At 41.0% G+C, this 27,175-nt stretch overlaps 1 protein-coding gene across 5 annotated transcripts in view; it reads left to right on the forward strand.

Annotated features, from left to right (window-relative positions):
* RASGEF1A (RasGEF domain family member 1A) overlaps positions 1-18,739 on the forward strand; it is a 147,168-nt gene extending 128,429 nt beyond the window's left edge. For 4 of the 5 annotated variants that reach the window (XM_038140187.1, XM_038140191.1, XM_038140189.1 and 1 more), the window contains 11 exons: positions 658-786; positions 6,210-6,347; positions 9,667-9,888; positions 10,171-10,245; positions 10,477-10,569; positions 12,201-12,303; positions 12,593-12,672; positions 13,300-13,491; positions 14,608-14,731; positions 14,988-15,060; positions 16,084-16,257. In XM_038140187.1, coding sequence (XP_037996115.1) covers positions 658-786; positions 6,210-6,347; positions 9,667-9,888; positions 10,171-10,245; positions 10,477-10,569; positions 12,201-12,303; positions 12,593-12,672; positions 13,300-13,491; positions 14,608-14,731; positions 14,988-15,060; positions 16,084-16,108 — 1,254 coding nt within the window. In that variant the 3' untranslated portion in view covers positions 16,109-16,257. Of the gene's footprint in view, positions 1-657; positions 787-6,209; positions 6,348-9,666; positions 9,889-10,170; positions 10,246-10,476; positions 10,570-12,200; positions 12,304-12,592; positions 12,673-13,299; positions 13,492-14,607; positions 14,732-14,987; positions 15,061-16,083 lie in introns of all 5 variants that reach the window. The other variant, XM_038140188.1, reaches the window with a different exon arrangement.
* The last annotated feature ends 8,436 nt before the right edge of the window (positions 18,740-27,175 follow it).

The following is a 27,175-nucleotide window of genomic DNA, read 5'->3' on the forward strand; positions in this document are numbered from 1 at the left end:
GTGCATCACAGCTTTTAAATGGAATGTGTGGCTGGAGAGGCTATTTTTAATGAGACATCCTCATTGTTGGTATTTATTAGCAGTGTTCATACTCAAAAGACTCTGAAATAAACCCCAAATAAATGAAGTCAAGTTTAAAACTAAATTATTGTCCTGTGCCCCCAAACTAAGTGAAAACATTTGTCAGTGATTGTGGGGAGAAAGAAGTGAAAATCCCCATACATGAAGAAATTACAGCTGTGGTTTGGAATATACATGAAGCAGTTTTCTGCAGCTCAGTGAGAAACAATCACTCTTAAAGAAACAAAGCAGCATTAAATAGTGGTGTTTAAGAGTCATAACACCCTTCATTAGATGTATTTATTTCATTTGTGGCTTTGGTAAGTGATGACTAATTAAGCACACTGAGTCTGGCATTTTGACAGGAAATAATTTGATAATTGGAAAACCCCACAGTTAACAGCCTTGAAGCCTATAGCATTTCCTTTCAACAGAGCTAGAAAGGACCTGCATTTCTCTGGAGACAGGAAAAATTATAGAAATTTTAAATGAAGCAAAGTTACATTCATAGTTAACAGATTAGTTTTTCCTAGGAAGACACATTAGTTTTGCTGAAGCTTTTCAACTTGTTTTTCTTTCTTTTTTCTCCTTCCACAGAGAACTTACATCTTCACTTTCCTACTGAGCTCCCGAGTCTTCATTCACCCACACGAGCTCCTGGCTAAAGTGGGGCAGATCTGCATTAAACAGAAGCAGCAGCTGGAAGCAGGGACTGAGGCAGAAAAGGTAAATGGACCATTATGTCCCTCAGTTACTTGTGGTGCTGTCACTTATTTTCCACCCTCTCCTTCTCATTGTAAAACTAAATAGACTGATAAAGAATAATACAAAATTGTAATTGGGATTTGTTGCTGGATGCACCTGTATTTGGGTCTTGGTCTTTGAAGTATCATAACCCCCAGCAAATGTGGCCAGCAAGTGAGATAGTGTCCTGCCTTACCAGTCAGCTGCAGGTCAGTGGAGCCGTGCACTGGAGCAGTGTGTGTGTGCCATGAAAGCTGCCCAGCAGCTGGTTTGCATTTTTGAGCTTTCACCAAGTAAGGAAAATCAGATTCAAGAAAATCCCTTTCTCCAGTCAGCCTCACCATCCTACTAGAGTTAACAATAACCTCTGCTGCAGGTTATTGTTGGGGTGTTTTAACTCAGTATAACAGTAAATCAGAAAGTCACTTCTCACAAAAATTAAGAGATGCACTTATTTAAAATGGTGACATGTTCTATTACAATCGCTTAAACCAAACTTATATCCATCTGTCACCATTTGTAAAGTGTGTATTGATAGACTTTTTCAATTATTTGAAATTGAAGTTCCAGAAAAGTCCAAGCTGGGCAGCAAATAAGAGTGACAGAAACAAGAAGGTACCAACAAGTAAAGGTCTAAGTTGTTCAAATCCTGGGCATGTTTTGGAACCTTTCTTCTCTGATGAGACATTACATGCTCCCATTCCTAATCTTCAGCATGTTAGCAGTCCCATTCTGTTTTCTGCTTGGTGTATCAGCACTCTGAGGGAGGAGCACAAAAGGCAACTCTGGTTTGTCAATAAAGAGTTTTTAACAGCAATACTGACCTAAGGGCTTTTTCTCCCATACTATTCCTGACGTGCATTCTCTTATTAATGTCACAAAATTGCTCCACAGGGCAAACTAACCATGGTGCAAAATGACTTTCATCCAGGTCAGTCCCCTGATCTGCTCTCCAAATATCTACGTAGCTCATCCTGTAGGTGCTGGGGAAACCAAGGGACAGGGTCATAAGGTGCCAGAACCACTGCATCCAGTTTTGCACTCAGAGGTGATAATTGTCCCTAGCACCACTGCCAAACTTAATTTGTGACTGAGCAAACTCTGCTCTCTACGTTGTAATGGTTCCTCAGCAACATGTAACTAAACAACAGAGATGGGAACCTCTAAGAGGTGCCAGGACCATCTGAAATACAGAGTGAATCAATCTGAGCTGTAGACTTGTATAGGGAAAGACTGCAGTGAGTAGAAAGTGTCCAAATACATCTGTGAAATTCTTGGATTTAAAATGAATGGGATGTAAGATGAAACTTTTGTGAATAACAATGCGCTGCAGAGATTTTCAAATGAAAGCATCTCTGGGGAATAAATCAGCTGGCTGTTTAGAGATACAATGCTTCCTGTAAAGTAATATTAGTGTGGTTTCTCAGCAGACCTATTAAAAAGTCCTGGCTTCCTTATAGAAATGAAGTAGCATTACATTCTAATGTCAAACAGACACCCACACTCTTACACCTTCTGCTGGCACCTTGGACATGGGCCTGCAGGAAAACCAGCAAGCAGCAGGGTGACAATAAATCACTTCTGGGAGGTGCCTTTAATTTACATGCTTTTCCAGTTGCCCTTTCTGTTATGCCCTTGATCCCTTCCTACCTCCTTAATAAAAGCTGCAAATTTTTCCTGCCTTCTAAACACAAACTTCTTGGAAAACACTACATGAAATTCTGACATTCCTCTCAAATTACTGTTTTTTTGCTCTCTACTGCAAGCACCTGTATGTTTTACAGAATAGTTTGGCCACAAGCATTTGCCAACATTTGTTTTTCTGCATGGCAACAAATAAAATCTCATTTCACATACAGCATACAAACTCTTCACTCAAGATACTATCAAGTATTCACAGTCATAATTCATTAAGGTATCAACAGCCACTAGCACCTTCTAATTAAGTGGCTGCAAAGCAGGAAATAGCTGACAAAAGCAGTCAAAGCATCTGTGATCGAGTTTGCTTATGCAAATCTCTTAAGATAAGCTGGGCAACTTGGTGCCTGGATAGCATGTGAGCTGAAAAAGTGGCAAGAAACCAGGTTTTGAGGTTACACACCACAATACTTATCATTCTGTTGGTTTTGACATTACTGGCTAGCCAAAGAGTTCTACAGAAATACAACCCAGAAATAGTGGATTGCAAAGAAAAACACTCTGGGGTGTCTTGAAGTCTGCTTAGAGTCCTTTTAACTACTCATAAAAAGCAAGAATTTCACAGTTTAAGACATCAATTATAACATACAAGTCAGTAGTTAAGATTGACCATAAAGGAAAAAATTTAACTCTCCATAAATGCATTAGAGATTGGAAAGTTTCAAACAAGATTATCAGGGAAAACATCACTTGTATAGTATTATTGAATGGAAAAAACCCTGTTGTTACACCTGTGTTACATTTTTTCTGCAGCTTGACTATTTTATATATCTCAAGTTAAAGAAGTAAGAAATAAAAAGAGAACATGGAAGTTATTTTGTACTAAGTTTGTTTTGCCTGTCTTGGAATATATAAGTCCCTTAAAAGCTACTATTTCCTCTGGGATTTTTTGCCAGTAAGTCCTCCTTTTTAAAATAAAAAAAAAAAAAGAAAAAAAACCTCATAACCAGGTCATTGCCATTAAATCTTTCCTATTGCCCTCCTTTCGAATCAGGAGTTGTTTTCCGGTCCTGTCTTGTCTCGTGCAGAACAGGGTCAATCCACAGAACACTTAAATTAATAGAGTTATTTCTCTTCTCAAAGAAGTATCTTTGGGACAAGTATTCCCATGGACTCCAGAGAACTCTGACAGGCCTCACAAGGGGAGGCTCATGTCTGGAGCAGGACTGGAGGAAAGTAGGTTGGTAGGTTTATTGCAGCCATGACGGGAAGGAGGCTGTGCTGCTACCCACAGATCTGTGAGGTTTCCATCTGGGTTACCACGTGCACCAAGCCTGTCACGCTGCTTTGGGCTCCGTCAGAGTGCACATAAACAGAAATGCCTCGTTCTGCTGCACTCAGGCCTTCTAGCATTGCTTTCAGAAAGTGTACACCTTATTTTCATGAGCATTAAAAAGTACCTGATGAAACATTAAGCTTTTTTAAACCTGAAGAGTGCAGTTTGTCTTGTAACATGCCTGGCTTGCCATATGAAGAGGGCAAACCATAACAAGTCAAAAATAGATACAAGAGATAAGAAGTCAGTGCTCATAAATCACTGTGTTTTAAGCTGTACATGGAGTATAATTTGGAGTAATTGGCTGAGTACTACAAGCACAAAGCTTCATTCTTGTCCTTCAAACCTTTTCCTTCTACATCAGTGCCTAAAAAAACTGGTGAAATACAGCCTGGTGTTATGCTGCTCCTACTTCAAATCATGACAGCTAATGCTACCTCTTCAGTGGGCTCCTGGTCTTTAAGGAGCAATCTTACACACACCAGCATTAAAAAAGCATCAGCTATGACTGATTTAGTCTCTTCAGCTGCTGGGGTCAGTCTAGACAACCCATAAATTCTTTATGAACTGAGTGTTCCTATGGAGATGCTTGCCATAGCCTAAGGTGAGATTTTTAAACCTTTCTGCCCTCACCACTCCTTTTTCATTTCCAAAATTAAAAAGAAAGGATAGTCAAGATGATTAATACTGAAAAACAGTTCTGTAGCAGCTCTTGGTAAACAAAAGTGGAGTTGGCACATACCTGTTCACATTAATTGAATGGAAGTGCACTCCCTGGCTAATTAATCGTCCATCACCACCTACAGATTATTCTTTTAATAATGTCAGGCTCCATGCATTCCTAACAAATAAGTATAAATTGTCTTTTCCCCATGGCAGATGGCAGTGGGAGTTTGGAGGACAGGCAGCTATAATCTGGAGCTCTGTCCCACACTGTTGAGAGATAGCTTGAAGCTCCACACAAGGGGCACTGACAGACACTGCTTTGCAGGAATTCCCACTGCTGACAAAAAGAATGGGGATGTTTTGGTTTTGCCCTCCCTGTGCAGCTATTCTGTTTTTTATCTCATTAGCAGCATCAATTAAATGCTGTCAATAAAAACAGGTAGGAAATGCATGCTAGCAGATAGCAGTTTGCAGGTCTTATAAAAACCAAAACAACCCAAGAAAATTCCCTCTAGACTTACAAAGAGGCACTGGCTAATTGTCAGATTGAGGATTCAAGGGTGCATGGTTTAACTTCAAAGTTCTTGTCAATGATTATTAATATCATTGACTATGCAATGGTGAGATATTAAAAAAAGGCAAAACAAAACCAGCTTAATTTTGTTGACCTTTGGTTTTGATTAGATCAACTGGGGCATACCATGATGAGATGCTGTTCTGGCAGGAGCTGCTACCAGTATTTGGAGACATTCTCTCTTTGACTTACACCAGTTTGCTGAGGTGGCACTGCCATGCTGAGTGCCCTCCTGCCCCCAAAGGGCTGTGCTGTGCCTGGGGACAGGGAGCTGCTGCCTTCAGGGACCTCTGCACTTCCACAACTGGGGAGGGAGCACAAGCAAAGTTTCCTTTTTTTCCTCAGTGCATCACAAGCTGGATAGGAGGATAAATATAACCTAAATTAAGGTTTGATTCTTCTTATTCATTACAAGTGCTCTTAGCACTCACACTCCCAATTTTACAAGACTGCTCCCTTGGATGTATTGATGCTGCTGTCCATTGATGCAATGGAGAGGGGAGTAACTGGCACCCAGTTCAGGTCTAACTGATGAAAATCCTTAGAAGAGTCACAGGTAACCAAAAAAAAAAAAAAAATACTCTCTCTGCCCTTTCTGTGGCTGATAGCTTTTTGAACAAAAGCCAATACCTTTTATTGTCAAAGTCTGTTTTGATTTAGACGTCATGGAAAGAACACACACGTCTTTCCTGTCATTCATTTATTTAATATACAGCTCAGTCTGGATGGTCTGATAAATTCTATAGAACAGAAATGTCTTTGTGAATGTTTCTCATGAACAGGGTTGGTAGATGAACATGAACATGGTACTGCAGTTTGTACACGTTTGAATTCAAACACTGCAGTACTGCTGCCTCAGATGGCAGAAATCAGCTTAAACCCCACGGACTTCAGTTAAATAAAGTCACTTGAACTGTTCTGTCATCTTCCTGGTTTTATACAACTCACCTTGAAAATGTCTTCACAGGGTTTGGTAAGAGACATCACCAAGCTATCATGAAAGGAGGCTAAATGATACTATTTGGGAATCTAGTGCACAGTTAAATATGTTCCTTTTTTTTGTCCCCATCACCTGCTATTAATGCAAAGTATTTTCAAGGGTGTCTCTAGATTTCTGTGAATCTTTATCAGCAAATTAATCTGCAGTCAAACAGGTCTACGGTCGGTAATCAACTCATTGTTTCTCTCTAGGCAAAACTAAAATCCTTCGCTGCCAAAATCATTCAGCTCCTGAAGGAATGGACTGAAACTTTCCCCTATGATTTCCAAGATGAAAAATCCATGAAGGAGTTGAAGGAGATTGCTCACAGGATCACACAATGTGATGAGGTAGGGGTGGGAAGGGAAAAAAAAAAAGTTAAGTGCTAAAGCAGTATTTGTCAACTGTTCCACGAACTGTACCGTGTTCTGCACAATCCTGCAGGCAGTATTTCCTAAATGAACTACAGCAGCAGTTGCTAAGTTGTCAGGGTAACCACAGGACATGGGCTGCCTGATGGACTTAATGGTCCATTAGCAGGAACTGTCTACATCTCATCACCACACGTAAGAAGGAGAGAGAAAATAGTCCTGGCAATGTGAAAAATGACTGTGGTGCGGAAGGAGAAAGAACAGGAACTAGAATGGCACGAGAGGATTTAATAATGAATGATACACCATCCTTTGTACATTGTCACTACTCTGCACGTCTAAGTTCTGCAAGACACACCATCTAGTTCTATCACATGTACTCTTGGCCAAGGTGAAGGTGTTTATTATTTAGCAGCTCATTCCCAGCTTCTAACAGTAAAAAGCACCTGGTTTATTGCAATGTTTCAGGTGACAGGCACAGTATTTCCACAAAGAAGTTATCTTTGAGCTCTGCTAGCTAGTCCATCACCAGTCTTAACAGCCCTGAGTTTCTAGCCTGTGAAGAAAGCTAGGCTTTGAAAAAACCTTCTAAAGCAAACAGATAAAGTAAATTGGAATAAAACAAGAAGTGCAAATTTTTTGGAGGGGGGGCAAGGGGGCCAGCGGGGGGGGAGGTTGTTGGGGTTTTTTGGTTAGTTTTGGCTCTTTCCCAAAATTCACAAAGGCTACACTTTTTGTTCATTGAGAAAATCACTGTTAACAGCAATAGACAGAAGCAAGAGGATAATCAAGAACTGCAAGAGAATTAGTCACAAAGTGCTTGTAAAAATGTGAAGTCTTACTTATGTAGAAGCTTCTTATTGTTTTTAAACCCACAACTTCAAGATATTTTTGAGAACAATTAGGAGGAACCAGGAAGACAGTTGTATTATGTGCTTTTGTTGATTCAAGTAGAGAGAAAATGAAGAACAACAGGTTTGACAGCAGGGCAGGAATCAGGGCTAGGACAGCAGAGTGAGGTGAAGGAAGTACGTTGGTTTTGTTGCATCAGCAAAGATGTTTACGTGGGTGCTGGATGAGAATGCCAGTGCCTCAGGAGGAGGGGAAGAGGAAATAGGACTATAGGCTTCTCCTCTCTCTGCAGGCAAGGGCCAAGGGGTGGATGCTGGCAGAGACAGCACTGTGAAAGGGGACTTGGCAGAGGTATATTTAGCATCTCTATCTTAGTATCTAATTTGTCTGTTACTTTGAACTAGAAAAGAGTTGTGCCCTTTCTTTCTCCCTTTTTCTTCCCACTCTTATGTACGAATAATGGTCATTTGAGAAAAACCCATCTTCGTGGAGCGTGCTGTGGTGTCTGATGGCATCCATTAATTACAGCACCACCTCATTTACCCCCTTAACAAGGCTACCAGTCAAGGGTCATCAATGGAGAGCTATGCTTCATCTGACCCCTAGGAAATACTAATTTGACACTGACAAAAAGCAGCTCTCACTTAAAGGTTTTGCTAGCACATTAAATTATGCTTCAGCATGGAATTACAGTAAAGGTTGGGGGTTTATTTTGTATTTTAAAGGCTTTTCAAATCCCCTTAGGACACTATTCTTCATACATAAAGGTAGAAAGTCAACTGAGAACTTACACAAAGCAGTCAAGTGTTGTCCCGGTGATAGCAGCATACCAAATAGCTAAATATACAGCCAGGATTGCACCCCAAAGTTGGTAAAAATTAACTCAATCAAGTACAAATGACTGTATCATTGTACAGTCATTGACTTATCTTCCAAAGTTGTAGGGAAAATTAGGGTAAAACTATTGATGAAAGGAAACTGCTAAAATTCTTAAGGACATTTGTCTAAGCATTAAGATGCTAATAAATTCATAATAGCTTAAGTAAGCCATAGCTTTTAATCTCTGAGTTTCTTTCCTCACTTTTACATAATATCTGCAATACTCTCACCTATCTTCAAGTGTCATTTTCTGCAATCCTGTCAGCAAGTCTGCTTCCTCCCAGACACATGGGCAAGTCAGGCACAGTGGCTGAAGGCAAACCATTCACAGTGGAAAGCTCAGCATAAGAGAGGAGAATTCTGCTTTGTTTTAGTCCCCTCCACCAGGCTCCCTTGGCATTTCTGAACACTTGTAGCACAGTATCAGAAATGACTCCAGACAGCTGCTGTTCAGCAGTAATCCAGCCTCAAGATGAGCTACACTGCCTTCAGCTTTTCATTTGATTTCACTTGGGAGTCAGATTATTGCCTTGTAAAGCACCATTCTGACACCATTATTGCTTAATTATAACAAGCAATATACAAGTATTTGGTAGTCATCTCTCACATCTGCTGCATAATTTCACTCATCACTGCTCAGTAGTGGCTCCTTTGAATGGTCACAGATCCATTGCAGTTCTGTCTAGTGCGGACTGGCAGAAGTGAACCTTGTGGTTAACTTCAAGAAAAGTAATTTGCATGAAAGCAAGAGAATGATTCTGTGAGGAACAGGATTGTCTGGTTGAATTAATTTTCCTAGCAGCAGAAGAAACCTGGGTCACTTAAAGCAGTAGCAGACAGGATGGAGGAGTAGGAAAGCAATCAAGTTAGCTCTTTGGGGGTGACCTCAGAGAAATGTCTATAGGACACAATGGCAGAAAAAAAAAATCACCTTAATTGTCAAAACACTGAGCAGATGGATTGTGTTCCTGTGGCTTTACCTTTCAATGAATCCTTAGAAATCTTATGTTTAAACTCTGCACATGATAAACAGGAAAGGCATTTTAGTTGTCTGAGAACATGATGTATATTGTGCTCTTATATAAATATTTGGATGCCGTAGCTGTTCAAAGCTAAGTTAGGATATTTTAGGGGTATATTCCTGGACATTATGTGAATTCCCTGGATTCTGCTTGGGCTAGACAGAGTGGATTCATCAGTGGGTCTGATCAGAATGAGAGCTTTTGGCCCTTGGTGCCACAGAGGTTTCAGGAAGCAACTGCAGCACCTTTCACATGCCCACTCCAGCTGCTGACATGGATGCCTTTGAAATGGGGCACTACCCAAAGGAGCAGACCAGCCAGCCAAGCAAAGCAGAGCTGGGAAGGCAGGCAGGCAGAACAGTGTCATTATGGAGTTGTGTGGGTATTTAGGACAAGGTCATTTGTCACAGAATGATCAGCTCAGAAAAGATGAAAGAAAATGGATAATAGGCATTTATTTTTCCCAGGCAGAAATTCTCTGGTGATCCGTGTCTGCAATAGCTAAAGGTTTTCAGCAGTTGTTGTTTTTTCTCCCTTCTGCTTAGGAAAATGGAACAGTGAAAAAGATCATTAGCCAGATGACACAGAATCTCCTGATGGCCCTTTCTGCACGGAGCCAATACCAGGAAATCAGAGAGAAATTCCGTCAGCCTGTCACTGACAAGGGCACCATCCTCAAAACCAAGCCCCAGTCAACTCAAAAGGACATCCTGAGTGTGTGCTGTGACCCTCTGATCCTGGCACAGCAGCTGACCTACATCGAACTGGTGAGACTGACTGGGGTGGAGACTTCTGTTTTCTATTTACTAAATATTAACATACTCATCAATATGAATTTGGCTGTGGCTTCACTGAGAGCTTCCAGTGTTTTAATAAAAAAATACCAAGTCAAGTAATGAACAAGACCAGTCAGGTACACTGATAAGAGCACCTCACACGTCTACACTCTAGGAAGACAAAGTTACTAAAGTGTTCTTCTGACTTTGATTTTTTTTACAGAATTCTCTGTTTGTCTGTACAATGACAATCTCTCCTCTCTCCAAACACAGGAAAGGGTGAGCAACATTTATCCAGAGGATCTGATGCAGATTGTCAGCCACATGGACTCCCTGGATAATCACAAGGTACAAAAAGGTGTACAGAGGGGAAAAAGAAACACAGATGAACCAGAGTAAAGAATAATACTCCGTAATTTGGGTATATCCTGTGCAAGAAAGACTGACATTTCCTAAGCTTCTTTAAGCTCATGCCTTAAAACACGTACAACAAGATTTTGTCAAGATATGACAAGGAAGGTAAACTTGGACTTTGTCATGATAGAGGAGAGGTTTAACACATGACCTGTTCTCTTACAGTGCCGAAGTGATGTGACCAAAACCTATAATTTGGAGGCCTATGACAATTGGTTCAATTGTCTCAGCATGCTGGTGGCTACAGAGATTTGTCGGGTAGGTATGCATAGAAAACAAGACAGCAAAGGGATCCTGGCCTTAAGGACAAGAGGCAAGCAGTGGTCTAAATGAGATTTAAGCATTAGCAGTGCAATTAAAGATAATAGCATTATTCAAGCATTAAATTATTTGCATGCTCATGTGATTAAGAGTTCAAGGCTATGTTTGACTTTGCATATATTCCTTAATTTTGTGCAACTGCATTAGTCATGCAGTGAAATGGAACTTGTGTGCACTGAGTTAGGAGCTCTTTAGGATTTATCTGTTTTTTAAATACAGCCAAAGAGTCTTAAAAATACTCCTCTTTAAATGCAGATTTACCAATAAACAGCTGCCCTTCCACTGCATTTAGATTACATTAGCACTGTGATATATTCATTTTTTAATTTATATTCCTTCATTTTATTCATACAACATTCATTGTAGAAAAATCAAGAATAAGCTCTCTTTAAAGTCTGGAAAGAAAGGGTACTACTAGAAAGTTTAAAAAAAGTAAGAGAGGAGGAATAACTTTACTAGAGGTTAAGGTAACCTCTGTCATATAATAGGCAAAGAAATGGAAGGTGTACTGCCCCAGAAACCTTTTTTTTTTTCCATGTGTGTTCTCTTTTTAGCTTCTTATTATGTTTTTTTAGATGTCTATGAATTACAGTTCTGGCAAATCAGAATGTTTCCCTATTCCTTCTTGGTCAGTAGCCCTTCCATGGAAATCCCTGCTGCATTTTCATGAAGTCCAACGTACTGATCCTAATCTCTTAAGATTTCCTGCTCTCAGAAATGTATTGCAGAGTCACACCAAGACACTTCCAGAGCTGGCTGCCAGGGCTCATACATTTAAGAAACCATCAAAGAAAGGTTTTAGCACACTGAGGGCTAAGCCAGACCTTTGACAACTGAACCATTTTCTTTTGATATGACAAACTTTAGTACTTAGGTCAGAGATTCTGCAGTCACTGCTTAGGAGCCGTTTCTATATGAGGCAGAGAGAACTTTTAGGTTTAAACAGGGAAAATACTTTCATGAATGAAAGCAATCCAAGCAATAATTAATTTTGCTTTGCAGTTTATAAAAGAATTCGCAGATGAGATGCTCAGCATCAGTTGCTTGATCCCGTGCACATTTGTGTGGGTGGGAATTTGTGTATTTGCTCATCCTCACTGCCTGCTCTCAACAGGTCATTTAGGAGTACATGCAGCAGAACCAGAAAAGCAGGATGTGGCGGTTGCTTTCTCTCACATTTAGGTTCCATGCCCCTGACTTTAAGTCTGCCCAATGCTTTCCCCCCTTCTTCAGAGGTTTAAATGTTTTGCATATATTCTGGTAGCAGAGTCACGTTATCTTCCTTTTCCAGTAACAGGAAATTGCTGAAAGTATGCATCTTGTTTATGCAGAATTGCCCAAGACTTTTTTGTATAAACAAAGATGTGCACTCCTCCAGAACTACACAAGTAATTCCTAGTCACCCCAAGTATTTGTGCTGTTTTATTAAAAATTAATCTTAACAAGAAATCCTGAGGCCTATATTAAGATTTAGCTGGACAAAGTTACATTGAACCTGCTACAGTGCCTTTGGCTGAACACCCTATCCAAAATTCAGACCATCCCTTCCCGCTTGGGTGTTTCTCCAGGTTGTAAAGAAAAAGCAGCGTACAAGAATGGTGGAATTTTTCATTGATGTGGCAAGAGAATGCTTCAACATTGGAAACTTCAACTCAATGATGGCTATTATCTGTGAGTATCCTTAGCACAGATGGCAAAAGGCACTCCATTTTACAACCTGACTGGCAAGACTACGCTCACGCTTGCCCTGAATTGGCCGACCACATTAGCAGGCACACTTCCCAGGGACAGTGTCTGCCAGTGACAGATTCATGTGTGGGTGGGTGAGCTCTAGCTGCAGCTTCTGCTTGTCAGGCTGAGACACCTCCCAGAATGTGTGGTGTTGATACATAAGCCCAGTTATATTAGCCCAGTATTTTTTCAACTCAGTTGTTTTTGTCTCCTCTCTCCCTGCATTCAGCTGGCATGAACTTGAGCCCTGTGGCACGGTTAAAGAAAACCTGGTCCAAGGTCAAAACGGCCAAATTTGATGTTTTAGAGGTATGTATAAAGTGTTGACTTTATATAGAAATCCACCAAATAGTTTCATCCAAACCTCTGCTAACTGCTGTGTCAGAGAGCAGGCACTTCTGTCAGTGGTCACCAGCACATAACCATTATGAGAGTGTTTCCTCCATTTCAAACTCTCTACTTTGCTGCAATGACAAGTGGATGCCAGCTCTCTCTAGATTATTTCTTCCTTGAGAATTTTTGCCAATCTAACTTCGGGGTAGTTTCTACTCCAGCGAATGCTGCTTTTAAAACTAATTAGAGGACTCCACCTAGTGGAGACCTGCATGGAAACAAAACCTGATTGAAACCATCATCAGAGGCAGAGGTGACAGCAAAGAATTTTGGTTTTTCCCCCCGGGGAGTCATTTTTTATTTCCTTTGGGTCTGCTTTGTTTATGGAATAGAGGCAAAGCCAGTACAGAGCCCTCCTTTCAAGCAAGGTAGAAGTCAGAAAAACCTGCACCCAGACCTAAACAGTATAAAGGCACCCTACCTTGAAATCTTAAAAGGGACCAAATGAAGTTACAAAGAATAAACTCTGATGGTTAGAGCAAAGCTTTAAATTTTTAGAAACATGTATTACTTGTCTGTCTTTCTCCCCCTCTATAAAAACAGCACCACATGGACCCCTCCAGCAACTTCTGCAACTACCGCACGGCGCTGCAGGGAGCGGCGCAGCGCTCGCAGAGCGCCAACAGCAGCCGCGAGAAGATCGTCATCCCGGTGTTCAACCTCTTCATCAAGGACATCTACTTCCTGCACAAGATCCACACCAACCGCCTGCCCAACGGGCAGATCAACTTCAAGGTGGGACTCTGCTGCTGCCCACACTGCTCTGCCACTTGAGCCTGCTGCACTGCAGTCTGGCTTCAGTACGTTACCCATCCCCTCAGTGCCCACGTGGTCCAGACCAAGGGTCCTATCCAGGGGAGCTGATTTGAACCAAATTCTGGGAAAGCCAGCAGTTGCTTTTCTGTGGCAGCAAGCCATCGTATCTGATCAAATTTAATAGGTCACTTCAGCCTGAACTCAGCCTGAGTCATCAGCCTTAGCTGATTTCACCTCATCAGTTCTGCTGGCTGTAATGCTGTTTATCAGATCTGCAAGGGAGCTCCTGCAGCTTCTAGGTTCCCTCCCCAGTTAATGAACATGCATGCCCAAGCAACCACAGTCTGTCAAAAGTACTTCTGGACAAAATTTTACTGTCATCATTAAGGCTGTGTAAGTGGAGGAGGGCGCACAGAAGATACAGGGCAAAACCTGAGTAATTACAGATTTCTTAAAATCCTAGGAAGGAAAGGATATCTCAATGTTTATGTACATGTTACTGTGATTTCCCAGATTTAAAGAGTGCTTTATGAAAAGATCAGATATGTCACATTTCATTTAAACTGAAGTTTGGAAACGTAAAAAGTACAGCAAATAAACTATTTACTGTCCAGTTCCAGTCACAGGAATTTAGACACAACACAGAAAATAGGCACTATTATATAGGAAGGAAAAGTTGATGATGAAAAAAATTGAAGAAAAAGATCAGATGGTGGGCTGAGATAACACTGTCCTAAGCTTGAGGCTGGCAGCAAATGAGGAACTAGCAGCAAGAGGGGGAAATGAGGGGAGCCATAAGAAGATAGGATAAAAAGGAATCACAGAATATGCAGAGTTGGAAGGGATCCACAGGGATCACCAAACCCAACTCCCAGCCCTGCACAGCACCACCCCAATAGTCACACCATGTGCCTGAGAGCACTGTCCAAATACTTCTTGAATTCTGTCAGGCTGGTCACCAATTCCATGTAAATCTGAGTAAGGGACAATAAGAAAAGCAGCATAAAGAATGAGAGGCTCTGAAATAGAAATGAACTAATATTTCACAGAAAACAAATACTACTTTAATAATACTTTTTTAATTACTTCATGCAGAAGTTCTGGGAAATTTCAAGACAGATTCATGATTTCCTGACATGGAAGCAGGTTGAGTGTCCTTTTGAAAAAGACAAGAAAATCCAGACCTATCTACTCACAGCACCTATTTATAGTGAAGAAGGTAAAATCCTTTGTTGAACATTATAGTGAGTCTATGTGTTAAAATACAAATTATGCAGATGAAAAATATATACCTGCAAAACCATATTTTATTAGTAATTTTCTAAGTGTTATCACTTTCCTGTTGGCTTCTGATGAGAACGAATTTCATAATGAAGACTGGCAAGTTGCATCTGCTATATTGTAAGCCTTAGATTTGTTTTTCTCGGGTAAGAAACTCATGTATCTGATTGTTACTGGTTTTTTTTTTTTACTAGCTCTGTTCATTGCATCCTTTGAAAGTGAAGGTCCAGAAAACCACATGGAAAAAGACAGCTGGAAAACACTCAGGTATGAAGCTTCCTAGAACATGAGTCTTTCTGCAGACACACAGAGGCATGTAACCATCAGCTTCTTCTGTCCTATTTGCATACCCAGCTTAAAACCATACTACAGTTATTTTTCCTTCAAAACTTAAATCTGAAAAAAAATTCAGTGAGGCTTGAATTTTGATACAGCTTTTCCAGCCAGATCTGTTGAGGCTGCAAGATCACTGCTGGGGCTGTGGAACAGAATATCCTTTATGTAGGCTATCAAATACAGTAAAATAATCTGCATTTTTGGTAGTGTTCAGACATGATTTTGTCAGGGGAACAAGCCTATAGAGACACTAAGAAAGTGCTCCCATCACAGCTATGCTCTTACAAATCATATAAAAGGATGAAAATTTCTGGGAATATGGTAATTGTCAGCCTACCCTAAGGGATAAAGTCTCAAAGTCTCCTCATCCTTCTGAGGATGGGAAGCACCACTCACATGTACATGATGAGATCAATTAATTAGAATTTTTCCAACACTGAACCAAGGCAGAGGGGTTTGTGAATTGTGCTAAACATGAAGATCTGACACATCTGTACCAGACAGGAGAGGAACACAGCCTGCATGCCCTGAGCTCTGTAGAGGCACGTTGGGACTGCATGGTCCTAGACAAGACCCAGTTTCCCACTGATCCCAGCGTTTCCTAGGATGTCCACGTGAGCTTTCCACTTACAGCCCCCATGCAATGCACCTTGCATTGAATCCAGCACTGCTCAGCCTGCAGTAGTTTAGGATGACAGCCATAGAACATACGGTACATGCCTGAGCTGATCCTAAGGGCCTGAGGTAACGTTATGCAAGTTAAATTTTCATCTCATTTAATGTCAGCATCTCTACTGAAATGCACAGATTCATTCCAGTTTCTAGCAGTTGAAAATCTATCCCTTGAAGAGGGGCTGTCAGCTGTTGATGCCAGATAGATCTATTGCCAAAAATGAAAACCTTTTTGTTGGGATAGAAAAGATAATTTTATTTTTTTATTGCTTCATCTTTTAGGACAACTCTGCTTAATAGAGCCTGAGAAGTTTGGATCAGATTTGCAGACTTCAAAGCACATCTAATGGACATGTTTTTACAACCTGAATGAAAGACTTGGACTGAGCTAAGAAAGACCTCACTGGATGAGGTCTGTTTTGTACATACAGTAACTTTTATGAAATAAAATGTGGTAAATATTTCACATGTCAACCTTAAGGCACTTACTGAAGGGTTTTGGTTTTTTATTTTAAATATAAGGGCAGGGCCCTGTTCTCAGAGATGAAATGTATCATGGGAGATGGTATCTTATTCTATCAGCATCCAAATTTTTATTTTTTATTACTTCCACCAGAACAAATACAAATTAAAACACACATCCTAACTGAAGCCAGTGTTCAGGTTAAATACCCCATTGGACCAGTATCCTACAGAACACTCAGTATGTCTCCCTAGCTTTGAAATGAAGGGTCTCCTTCAAATCAGCAGAATTGTTCACAAGTGTTTGTTCCTCTCCTCCATCAGCAAATAGTGCCTTACAAGGTACTGAGCTTGTGTAGTTGTACCTTCTGACGGGGCTGGAAGTAAGGGAAATAAAAATATGGATGACTCGAAACCAGCTACAATGTACTTTTTAAATAAAGTGGAGAATTATGGCACACGAAGTAGAGTATACCTGCCTGTAACACTGATGGTGCAGCAAACCTATTTTTGTTATGTGATTCCAAGAGATGAGAGGGGGTAACTGCTGGGTCTGTGTGTTTGTGTGTGAGTATGTGTGTGTGCACGTGTGGTGATGCACACATGTCTAAGTTTTAATACTTCTGGGAACTATCCTTTACATTCTGGCTGTCAGAATAGTTTGTGTTTTCCTTTTGAAAAATCAGGGAATTGTCTTTTTTTCTGTTATGTTTGAAGAGAAGAATGTCTAACCTAGATTATAATCTCTGCAAAACAGGCCTAATATGCTTTTCTAAAAAGAGTCTTTGGAAAACAAAAAATCAGCATGGGCCAGGGAAGAAGGGGAAGTAAAATCAGATGTCCAATTTGAAGTTTAGGCTAAAGTTTCCAAAAAGCTTAAGAAGAATTCATCACTGTGAATTGGTCATTTAATTCCATTGGTTCCTTTGAAAAGTCCAGTCTGCACTTACAGACAATTAAAACCAACTTTGAATGTAAGTTTTTCTAGCCTTTTGCAAGCCATGATTAACTGCCTGGGACAGCACCCTCTGAAATCTAAGGGCAAACACTCTAAGTAATTAGTCAAACCTTTGAACAGATCAGTACCAAAATTAGAGGTGATCTGCAAACCCATTGATGCTTACCATTTCTAATTTCTCCTTTTAATACTGAGTTTACACCTAATTTGACTATCTAAGTACCTGAAGAGCTTCTGTTAAGTTCAAGGTATTCATTTCCAGGGGAAAAAAAAAAATATAGTTAGGACTTTTGTCCTGATCTCTGAGTTAAGAAAGAAAAACAAACAGGCTCAAATGAAAAACTATTTTGTCTAATGAACAAATTAGTACCCACAATTGCCTACTTTTCCAGTAATTTTTCCTCTGAAAAGGCTTGAGGGCTGAATATAAGATAATAACTTAAGCCAGATTATTAGATTGGTTTGGGTTTTATTGTGGTTTGGGTTTTTTTGTTGTTGTTGTTCATTAAAAAATAACCCACAAAAAAGTCCCTCTGAAGCTGGCAGTGGTCACAGCCTCCCTAACAGAGCCCTGCAGAGGATCTCTGCAAGGACTTCTTTAAAAATGGCCAGCTCTGGGTGGATGGTGTTTATCCTATTCTGCCTTCTGTTGAAGAAGGGGCAAGACTTGCTGGACTGAGGGTCTGGTTTACTCCAGCCCAGCAGACTCTCCTTGCCTGAGTGCCTACAGCCAAGAGCAGTGCCACTGTTTGATGCAGCATCTGCAAGCACTTAGCAGAAATTTGCTTTATAGGCCCTGGAGCACGGTGAAAAATTAAAATGCTTTCCCTCTTTCACTTCCCCCTTGACAAATATTTAAAATTAGAGGAGTAAGTTGATGTAAGGAAGGGAGAAAAATCAACATTTTGCCATTCCCATGGCATTGGCATCAAAGAGAAACAAAAGCAAGTTGTACCAAGAAGAAAGAAGAAGTAGAATACTAACTGTTAACAAGAACAGCCCAGGAAAGGGGAAGGGATAATTCTTATGACCTGCTGCTATTTTTCCTGTGCTGAAGTACTGGCCTTCAGCCCTGGATTCCAGTAAGAATATTTATACTGTATTATTACAGTGTTTTGCACTTTCAGAGATGTTCTAGCTAGTAACATTGTCAGACACTATACGAGGGATTGTATATCAGCTTTGTTTATGTAATTCAAGTTTAAAAGGGATGCTTAAAATTTAAGAAAAAAATATATATTTGAAATTCAATTTTAAACCACTTTCTGTAAATGTATGAAAGAGCTTTCACATGAATGTGCACTTCGCTGGTCAATCAGTCCAAGCATATACTTGAAATCCATGCAGTATCTACATTGGTTCCCTTTTATTTTCCTCCCTAAGTTTGATACATTCCTTAAATACAGTGTTTTGCTATTCTGAGCTGAAATGCTAAATATAAAGCTGTACCATAAAGCAGGATATTCTGTGTTTGACTGGATGTGCTTGCATTAATAAAAAAATTCAATTGCTTCATGATTAACTTTTTCCATAGTTATTTTTCACTTCCAAATGTATCAAACCACAAGCCAGAAGCTGAAATGAGTTGTGGAAGGCAATATGGTCACAGTGAACCAACTGGTCACCTTCTGACTTGAAAAGCTATAGTATGAAATATTTAAATTTCTTTCAACAAAGGCAAGATCAACACTAAGCCAACTGCCACTTCTTATGTTCTTTCTGTGGTATTATTTTATGTATTTGATCGGGTCTGTGCCACAGAATATTTTTGTTCTCTCAATGGAAATGTTTAACAGTTCCACCGTGTAAAAACCTATTGAGTCATAAGAGCTGAATTTCATTTTTCCCCCCTGTATTTGTCCTTTGAACAGCAGAGCACAGGAACCTTTGCTGGCTGCCGCAGATTGCAGGGTTTCCTGTGGCAAGGTTCTGTTGGCATTTCAACACCCCAGCACCTCTGCTTGCAACCACGGCCCTTTTTCATGCTGTGCTGTACAGAAGCAAAGCCACTTCTGCAAGGTCACACAGAGAACAGACAAGCACAGAGCTGTGAACAAAATCCAGCTCTTCTGCCCCAGTGCCACTCCTTTCTCAGGGATATAAGCCTTGCAAAAAGAAAACAAAATTACATCTTGGAAATGCAAGAGCTCTGCAAGTCCCCATAGGCATTTCTGATCTCTTGGAAACTCTCTAGGGAAATGGTTTTGGTAACCAGACACCCACACCACACTTGCAGAGCTGAACAGTGCTATGCTCAGTCATCACAGCTCATTAGAAAAGATAATGATGTTTACCAGCATTAAGAGGATCGAGCAGATAAGAGTCTTCCTGATGGCCAGTTCACACTCATAATTAATATGAATATTGCATCCTTGAAAACTCGCTTCCAATTAGGTCCCATCCAGTCATTAGGATAAATTAGCTACTTACACAGGCATAAGAGTAAACAATAAAATTGCTTTCCAGGCCCTTCACTGCCATTAGAGCACAACACAGTGAGACAAGCAGTAGCTCAGCGCCAGTAAGGTATCCTGAGTTATGTTAACAGCAATTTGATTTATCAAGTTAATAATTCCCAAGAAACAACTTTCTTACAGCAAATAACTCACAGGGCAAAATTCAGCTGAGCAGTTAGCTGCCAACTGATACTAGCACATCTTTTGGGGAGAAATCAGTAATTCTTCTGAGGATGTGCTGACAGATCTTCTCTCTTCAGCCTTCAATGTATGTAATTTTATCAGGGCAGCCCCAGCTCCCCAGCTAACCAGAGCAGCCTACGAGCCGTGGGTGGAAGCACAGCTTTGCCCTTGTTCTCTGCAGCAATTGAATAGGGCTGTGTGGACAGCAAGATACTGAAATAATTTTAAAATCAAATTGCAGAAAGGATTCGTCTGCAGCTGTTAATGCATGTTATCAAGGAAGTTTCCAGACCAGTAAGCATGCAAATATTAGCAATAGCTTCTTTCATGCTTGTCCCTGGCAAGGCAGGGATAGCTGGGAATGTTTTGAAGTTCCAGCACGTTCCTATGGGCTCTGACAGAGGTTCTCTGACAGGGCAGAGGTTTGCTGTCCTTCACTGCTTCCCAAGGTGGACCTTGGGCTTTGGAAGAGAGAGAAACCACATTTGGGGATATAGTCCTGCAGTAACAGGGAGGTACAACAAAAACGATAACCATCTCTTGAACATGAAATGGATAATAATAATAATTAAAATAATAATTGAAGCATTTCTAGTGTTTCCAATGTTATAAGCCATTTTTTACATCAATGCTTTTATGGCTTCCTGACATCACATTCAGCTTCTGCACAGAAAATGGATGCAGTTGATTGCTCTAAGGTAACTTAGGGATATTGGTTTATTTCTGTAAAGAAATATCAGAAGCAATCAAGTTCTATGTCAGGCAGGGACTGCTGGACATTCTGAGGCATATTCTGCCCTCTCCTTCAGATGTGTGATGAGGAAGATACTCAAACCACCAGGAAATGCAACAGCCACTGTTTCTGATCTATTAGGATGCATACTTCACAGTGTTGGTTACTCAGGCTCCCGACAGTCAATAACAAAAAGCACTGAGACAGAGAAGTCCTGTCAGAAACAGTGTTTGGCAAAAACACTGCACAGTTACTTGAAACCATTAGTAACACCTACCAGGAAACCAAACCTAAACACACACATACAAACAAAAAAGCCAAAACCCAGGTCTGCGGCCACACAGAGGAGTCCAGGTTACAAACCTACTTCAGCACTAGGCCTGGAGACCATTTTACAGGATTGAAAGAAAGCTGAAAGTGAACACAAACCAAAGCACCAGCTTCAAACAGCCTCACCTAATCCAGGACAGAAAAGAAGAAACTTGAAACTTACTGGAAATTTGCTTCTAATATGTCTAGTCTTATCTAGCTGCTTTGGATTAAGCAGCAATCTTAAAAGCAACGTAATGCTGTTTGGGGGCAGAAGTCAAATGAGTTCCAACAGAATCTCATTACAGAGAAAACTACTTAACATCTTTTTAATCCCTGTCACGTGAGCACACTATGGCCTCTTCTGATTCTGTGGCATATTAAATTAAATATGGCATCCTGCTATCCATCAGTGTCAACATTGTAAGTTTCCTTTAAAATATTTACACAACATTGTTTACATTCAATTCAAAGAAGATACTGCTAACAACACTCCACCTCCACAAATATCTATTAAATCAAAGTACAACAGATCCTCAGTGACAGCAACAGAGCAGTGAGGAACTCGGCAAACACAGTTTTAAGTGATGGAGTTGACTGGAGTCTCAGATGTTTATGGCAACACCAGAATTTAGTGAAACGGTGAATTACTCTTGTCTGGGGACATAATAGCTCACTGTTGGTGACCTGACCTCAGTTTGGAAAAATAACAAACCACTTCTGACACATTCCAAAATCCAAGCAAGCAATGAATAATTTGACAGATGCAAACAAATCCTTTTTTTTTTCTATACACCTCTTACATCACTTTCCAACTTAGAAATTTCAAGTATCCAAGTATTCCAAAAAGAATTTCACAATAATCCAGCAGCCGAGAAAATCACTTTGACAAGATTTTTAAGAGCGCACAAACACAATCCCCCAGCATCTGTTCCATGGATGCATTTACAGGCCAGAACACCATCCCAGCTGCTCCCCAGGAAAAGCTGTGAGTCGCAACCTGAGAGTAGCCAAAGCTGCCTCAGAGCTGCTCTCCAAAGCCTTCCTGAGCACCAAGCAATCTCAAAGGGTTTTATTTTTGCATCAGACTATCCCTTTAACAGAATCATTTTCCCCATGGATTGTAATGAAGTCAACAAGAAGCCACTTAAGCTTGCACAAGGCTGCAGGAAATATGCAACGAGCTGAGGCTCTCACAGGGCCAAAGCCATGCTGCACCTGCTAGCTCGTGTGTCCACAGCTCTGCTCAGCTTCACCTCCTGTCTCCTCCACATCCATCACACTGGGACAATCTCATTTTCCCCCTTTTCCTCACAGGAGGAGCTCTCTGGTTGTTTCACAGCTGTGACTTTGCTGCCTGGGCACATTTGCCACTGCCTTCTGCAGGAGCCAGGTCAGACAGCACACCCATGAAGGCTGTCCCATAGCCTCTGCCTTAAATTCCACTTCACTCCACAGATACAGCCTTTTTTAAAAACAGCATTTCTGCTCTAAGGCTGAGAACTCACAGGTGCTGACAAAGAGCACATGCTCCCACGTGAACATGCAAATGGCAAAGCAATGACAAAGAAACCCCAAAACAAACAACCCCCACAAACGAAGGAGGAATGAGTTAATGACCTTTTCACCTGCAAGTCAAGTAGAAATGCAAAGTATTCTACCTGTGAAAGAAAATTCTAAAGCCCTTTGCTAAGTTAACTTGCATGAGCAAAGAGTTTTTACACCATTTATAGAGAAAGCTGAGAGGACATAGGTCAAAACACTTTAGCGATGTGCTACACACAAGCCCTGTAGCTACAAGGCAACCTTGAGGCTGTAAGAACTGAAAATGCTCCAGAAAAACTCACCACATAACAAACACATTTAGAGCAGCTCAAATAAACCAGTTAAATGACCACAAACTTCAAGCTCAAGGGGACTTCTTTACCTTACCCTGGAAGAGACTAAGCTAAACAAAACAAAGCTGTGTTTTAATAAAACCTTATGCAAACACTTAGACTTAAATATAAAAGGAATTTATTTAACATTCTACCTGCAGGTCAGAAGTACTTCTGCAGCACAGCACTTCCATGCAGATCCCAGCTACAACCCCTGCTCTTTAGGTCAGCCTCCGCAGAAGCAAATAAGGTCCGCTAACAAAAAGGTAGAAGCTGTTCCCTTTCTAGTGCAATCTCAACAATAACAATAAAACACTTACCTTACTCAGACCCAGGAGAGACACATTTCTCAGAAAAGAAGGAGAAGAACCTTTCTCTGCCAGCTTCAGGTCCCAAGTGAGGGGAGGCAGTCCTTGCCCAGGGCTAATTAACCCCAGCTGCACGGGGTTATTATTGCCAGCACCTGGGGCAGGGGCAGCCCCTCAGCAGGTCTCTGCTGCTGGCTCCGGGGGCACCACTGCTGTGCCACCTGCCCAAAGCAGGGCTGTCCCATCTCCAGCTGGTACCGGCTCCCCAGGGGAGCACGATGCTGAAATTCCCATCAGCTGGAGCCTGGGCCATGGGAAGCCAGAGGGGCACTGGGGTCTCTGTGGGTGCTTGCGCGGCTCCCAGGTCTCTGTATGTGCTATACCACAAAGACAGGGCTCTGCAGAGCCACTGCAACCACAGAAATGGAAAAAACAAATTTTATCAAAGTCTTCTTTCCTGTGAAGCTTTTCCAGTCAGAACAGGTGGAGTCCTTTAGTTTGCAATCAGGCCTAACAAGGAAAAGGTGAGCATCGTTGGGGCATGAACGAGACACTGCTTAAGCTCATTATCCTCATTTTCCTTCACAGCTGAGTAAAATTTGAATGATTTAGCTCCTTAAGACGTATTTGGGAGTCACAGTCAGCAAGAACACCACAGGCAAATGAAACCTACACTCATCTTTGATACACACCAATTTTTTATCATTACACTGATGTATTAGTAAGTTACTAATTTATGCTGAAACACCGTTTTAAGGGGTATTTGAAGCTTCATTCCTTTCATTCATGGATCTGACAAGGCAAAATTTTTGTTCTAGTTTATATTTTGGCATGAGCTAAAACCATTTAAATGTCTGCATTTAGATACAAGTGGTTAGAGCTCACCTACCACTTCTCTTTCCCTCCTGATGCCATTCTCTTCTTGAACACAGTTTACAAATAAGTTTTGATTTTCATAGGCATGTGCATCTCAAAATCAAAAGGCTTTTATGGAACTAAAATCCCCCAGTATTTTCTTCTGGATGCGGGAGGCCCAGATTTCTCTTAAGTTTTTCCCAGTTTTCGATCTGTATTTGCTGATTCTCTAAACCAGTATCTATTAGTCTTATTGAATAACATATTTTTAAACAATTTTAAAAGCACAACGCACATTCGTTCCTGCAAGGGTCTAAAGTAAAAGTCCACCCTGAACCAATCTCATCTTGACTTCCTTTAACGAAGAACACTTCTCTCTAGGGAAGACTACAGCTTGCAAATTCCTTGGAAAAGGTTACAACTTGTGTGAATAGCACGCAACAGAATCAAGAATTACTTCATGATTCAGTGGAGCATGTTCCTATTTAAATAAGTGTTACTATATTTACTATTCTAGCACTAAAACACAGTGACTCCTCCAGGAAAACACTTGGAGCACAGCTCAAAGAAAGTGTGTTATGTAAACAGCATCTGTCAACACAGGAGGATGAGGCCCAGCATTTGGCCATGCAACCCAAGCACCAACCCTGGGCACGCGGATTGTGACTCCAAAGCCTGAAACTGTCACTCTTCTTTGCAGTGCAACAGCAGCACCCCAAGCTACATAAACCCCCCCAGTGTTGGGTTTATTCTTCCTCGGCAGGCAGAGCTCACCTTGGGAAAGCCAAGAGCAGGTCTAGCTCCCAGGGAAGAGATTTTTGTATTTGAAGCACAATTAACTTCCTTGGATGAAGTTAGGAAACAGGATCCAAGGAAGAGTTACCCATCTTACTGGGAAAGGGCATCCCTGCCCTGGGTCACAGCGACGCTGCTGCTCACAAACACGTGCTTGTAGCACAGTGTGGCTGTGCTCAAAGGCAGGCAGAAGCTGAACACACTCAGGTAACTGAAATCACTTTGTTTTTAATAAAGGCATATCGCAGTGTTGCTGTTCTGGTTCCATTGCAGAGCGAAGGCAATGGTGTGCGCTCAAACACGGGGTGCTCAGAGCTGCTGCGCTCGTGTGTGCCACAGCAACACCGACACAGGTGGGGACTGCAGGGAGCTGAACTAAGACAAGGGAAAGCCCGGGCCTGCAAGGGCCCCTGCAAGCTCAGAAATCCTCAACTCATGAGCCATTTGGAATACTTGTGTACATTGCCCAACACACTTATTAAATATTTCCAAGTGTTCTGACTTCCTTTTAACTCCAATGTGTGTGCTTCCAACCTTTTGGGATAATGAATGGAAAGAAGTTTGCAAAGTGGTTCCTGGTGACTACATTCATCTCCAGACCTCCCCCACTGCCACCACGCATCGGTTTTCATCACCCAGATGGGGACAGCTGACACTGATCTCCCTCGCTGTTGCTGATAAGCACAACCACGCAGTGGAAAACAGCAGAACCTGAGACACCTGGATATCAGCACTCTGCCATGTTTCCAAAACACGAGAACTGGGACAACTGGATCCTCCTGAGGCAGTGTCTGAGTGCTGAGAGCTGAGGTGCAGCAATGCTGGACCTGTGCCCTACCTCCGTGTCCATTCCAGGGCGTGCCAAGCAGTGCTGGTGTCAGGGAGAGGCATTTTTGGATGCTTATTCTTGTGCAGCCAGAACAGCAGCAGCTGTCCTGACGTTTTAAAGGCTGGAGTCTCAGGGGAGTGCCCCACTTGTATCTTCACCCCAAGTCATAATACCAATGTATTTCATCTTGTCCTCATCAGTACCTTACAAATTTTATTAGCAACAACCAAGATATCCAAGTAAGGTAAATCTGGTGTAAATTTAAGTTGTTCAAGGAACAAACTCTGGTATCTGGTCTGGGTAGAACCTGAGATGCAAAATTGAGCTGGTTGAACTTCTCACTGCAAATATTTGAATCCAGTGCATTACGCTCTGTACATTATTATTGTAAAAACATATTTCAAAGAGACAGCTTAAAACAATTTCTAAAATGCAGAAATTCCATTTATTATATTGAGAATATAAACTGCAAGAAGTCCTGCAATGCATTCTCTTCACTCTAAGTACAATACAGTACACTGTTCTCCACAATAAGTTACATAAAGGCAAATTTTATATACATATAAAAAAGGATCAGTGCCCAGAACTATTTGCACAGCATATCTGCTATTCAGAAATCAATCATTTAAACCTTTAGTTGCCTCCAAAATTTTTGAGCAAAATAAATCCATAAACAGATCTTAATTACCTGGTTTGAGAAAGGTTTTCAACTAATATCTAAATTCAGCAGAAACCATGCAAATGGCTTAACCACTGAATTAGTATTCTCTGCATTCATTCTATAAACAAATGTATTGAAAAACGAGGCATGCCATATGGTATCATATAAGACAATATGGAGAAACAACACGACCTGCCTGCCTTTGAACTGTTTATGCATCCCAAAACACGCAAAAGGTAAGTACCAAAGTAGTGCCATTGTACAAGGCACTAATGAGACCACAGCATAATTCTGCTTAAACATGCTCAAAAAAACCCAAGAAGCAAAAAACAAAAAAACAAAAAACCAAAAAAACCCAACAAAAACAAACAAACAAAAAAAACAAACCAAAAACCAACCCAGAGGAAAAAGAACCAAAACCCTAAAACATCCACAAACTGAAAAAGTGAAGAGTAAGGCTGCTAGGGCGATCAGTGTAATGAAGAGCATTGTATCAATAAAGACTGTAATAGCACTTGCTTTTTCAGTCACTGAAACAACTATGAGTATATGACACCTTACAAAAAAACGTATCAGGAAAATGCCCAAAAGAGAAAGAATGCACAAAGAAAATATTGGCATAATAGCAAACAGGCCTCTAATAAATTCATATGGGAATGAAAAGGTGGTTCCTCAGCTTAAAGAATGAGATACATAGGCAGGGCCTTGGAATAAGAAGGAGTGGGGCCAAAAATATTTAAGCAAAAAAGTTTAATAGCACAGCTCAGTTTATAGAAGGGATATGGCATCTACTGTGGGAAAAGAGCAGGCACAGAAACACCAAGCTGGAATGTTCCCAACTTCCATCACTGAAATAAGGTGATGTTTCCTTCACAGTGTGAACTTCCATTATATGCTCTAAAATTCCACTTAAAAGGATTTTCATTCCCACCCCCCCAAATTATTCTC

This window comes from Motacilla alba, chromosome 6 (assembly GCF_015832195.1).
Source record: "Motacilla alba alba isolate MOTALB_02 chromosome 6, Motacilla_alba_V1.0_pri, whole genome shotgun sequence".
In the NCBI taxonomy this organism is placed as follows: domain Eukaryota; kingdom Metazoa; phylum Chordata; class Aves; order Passeriformes; family Motacillidae; genus Motacilla; species Motacilla alba.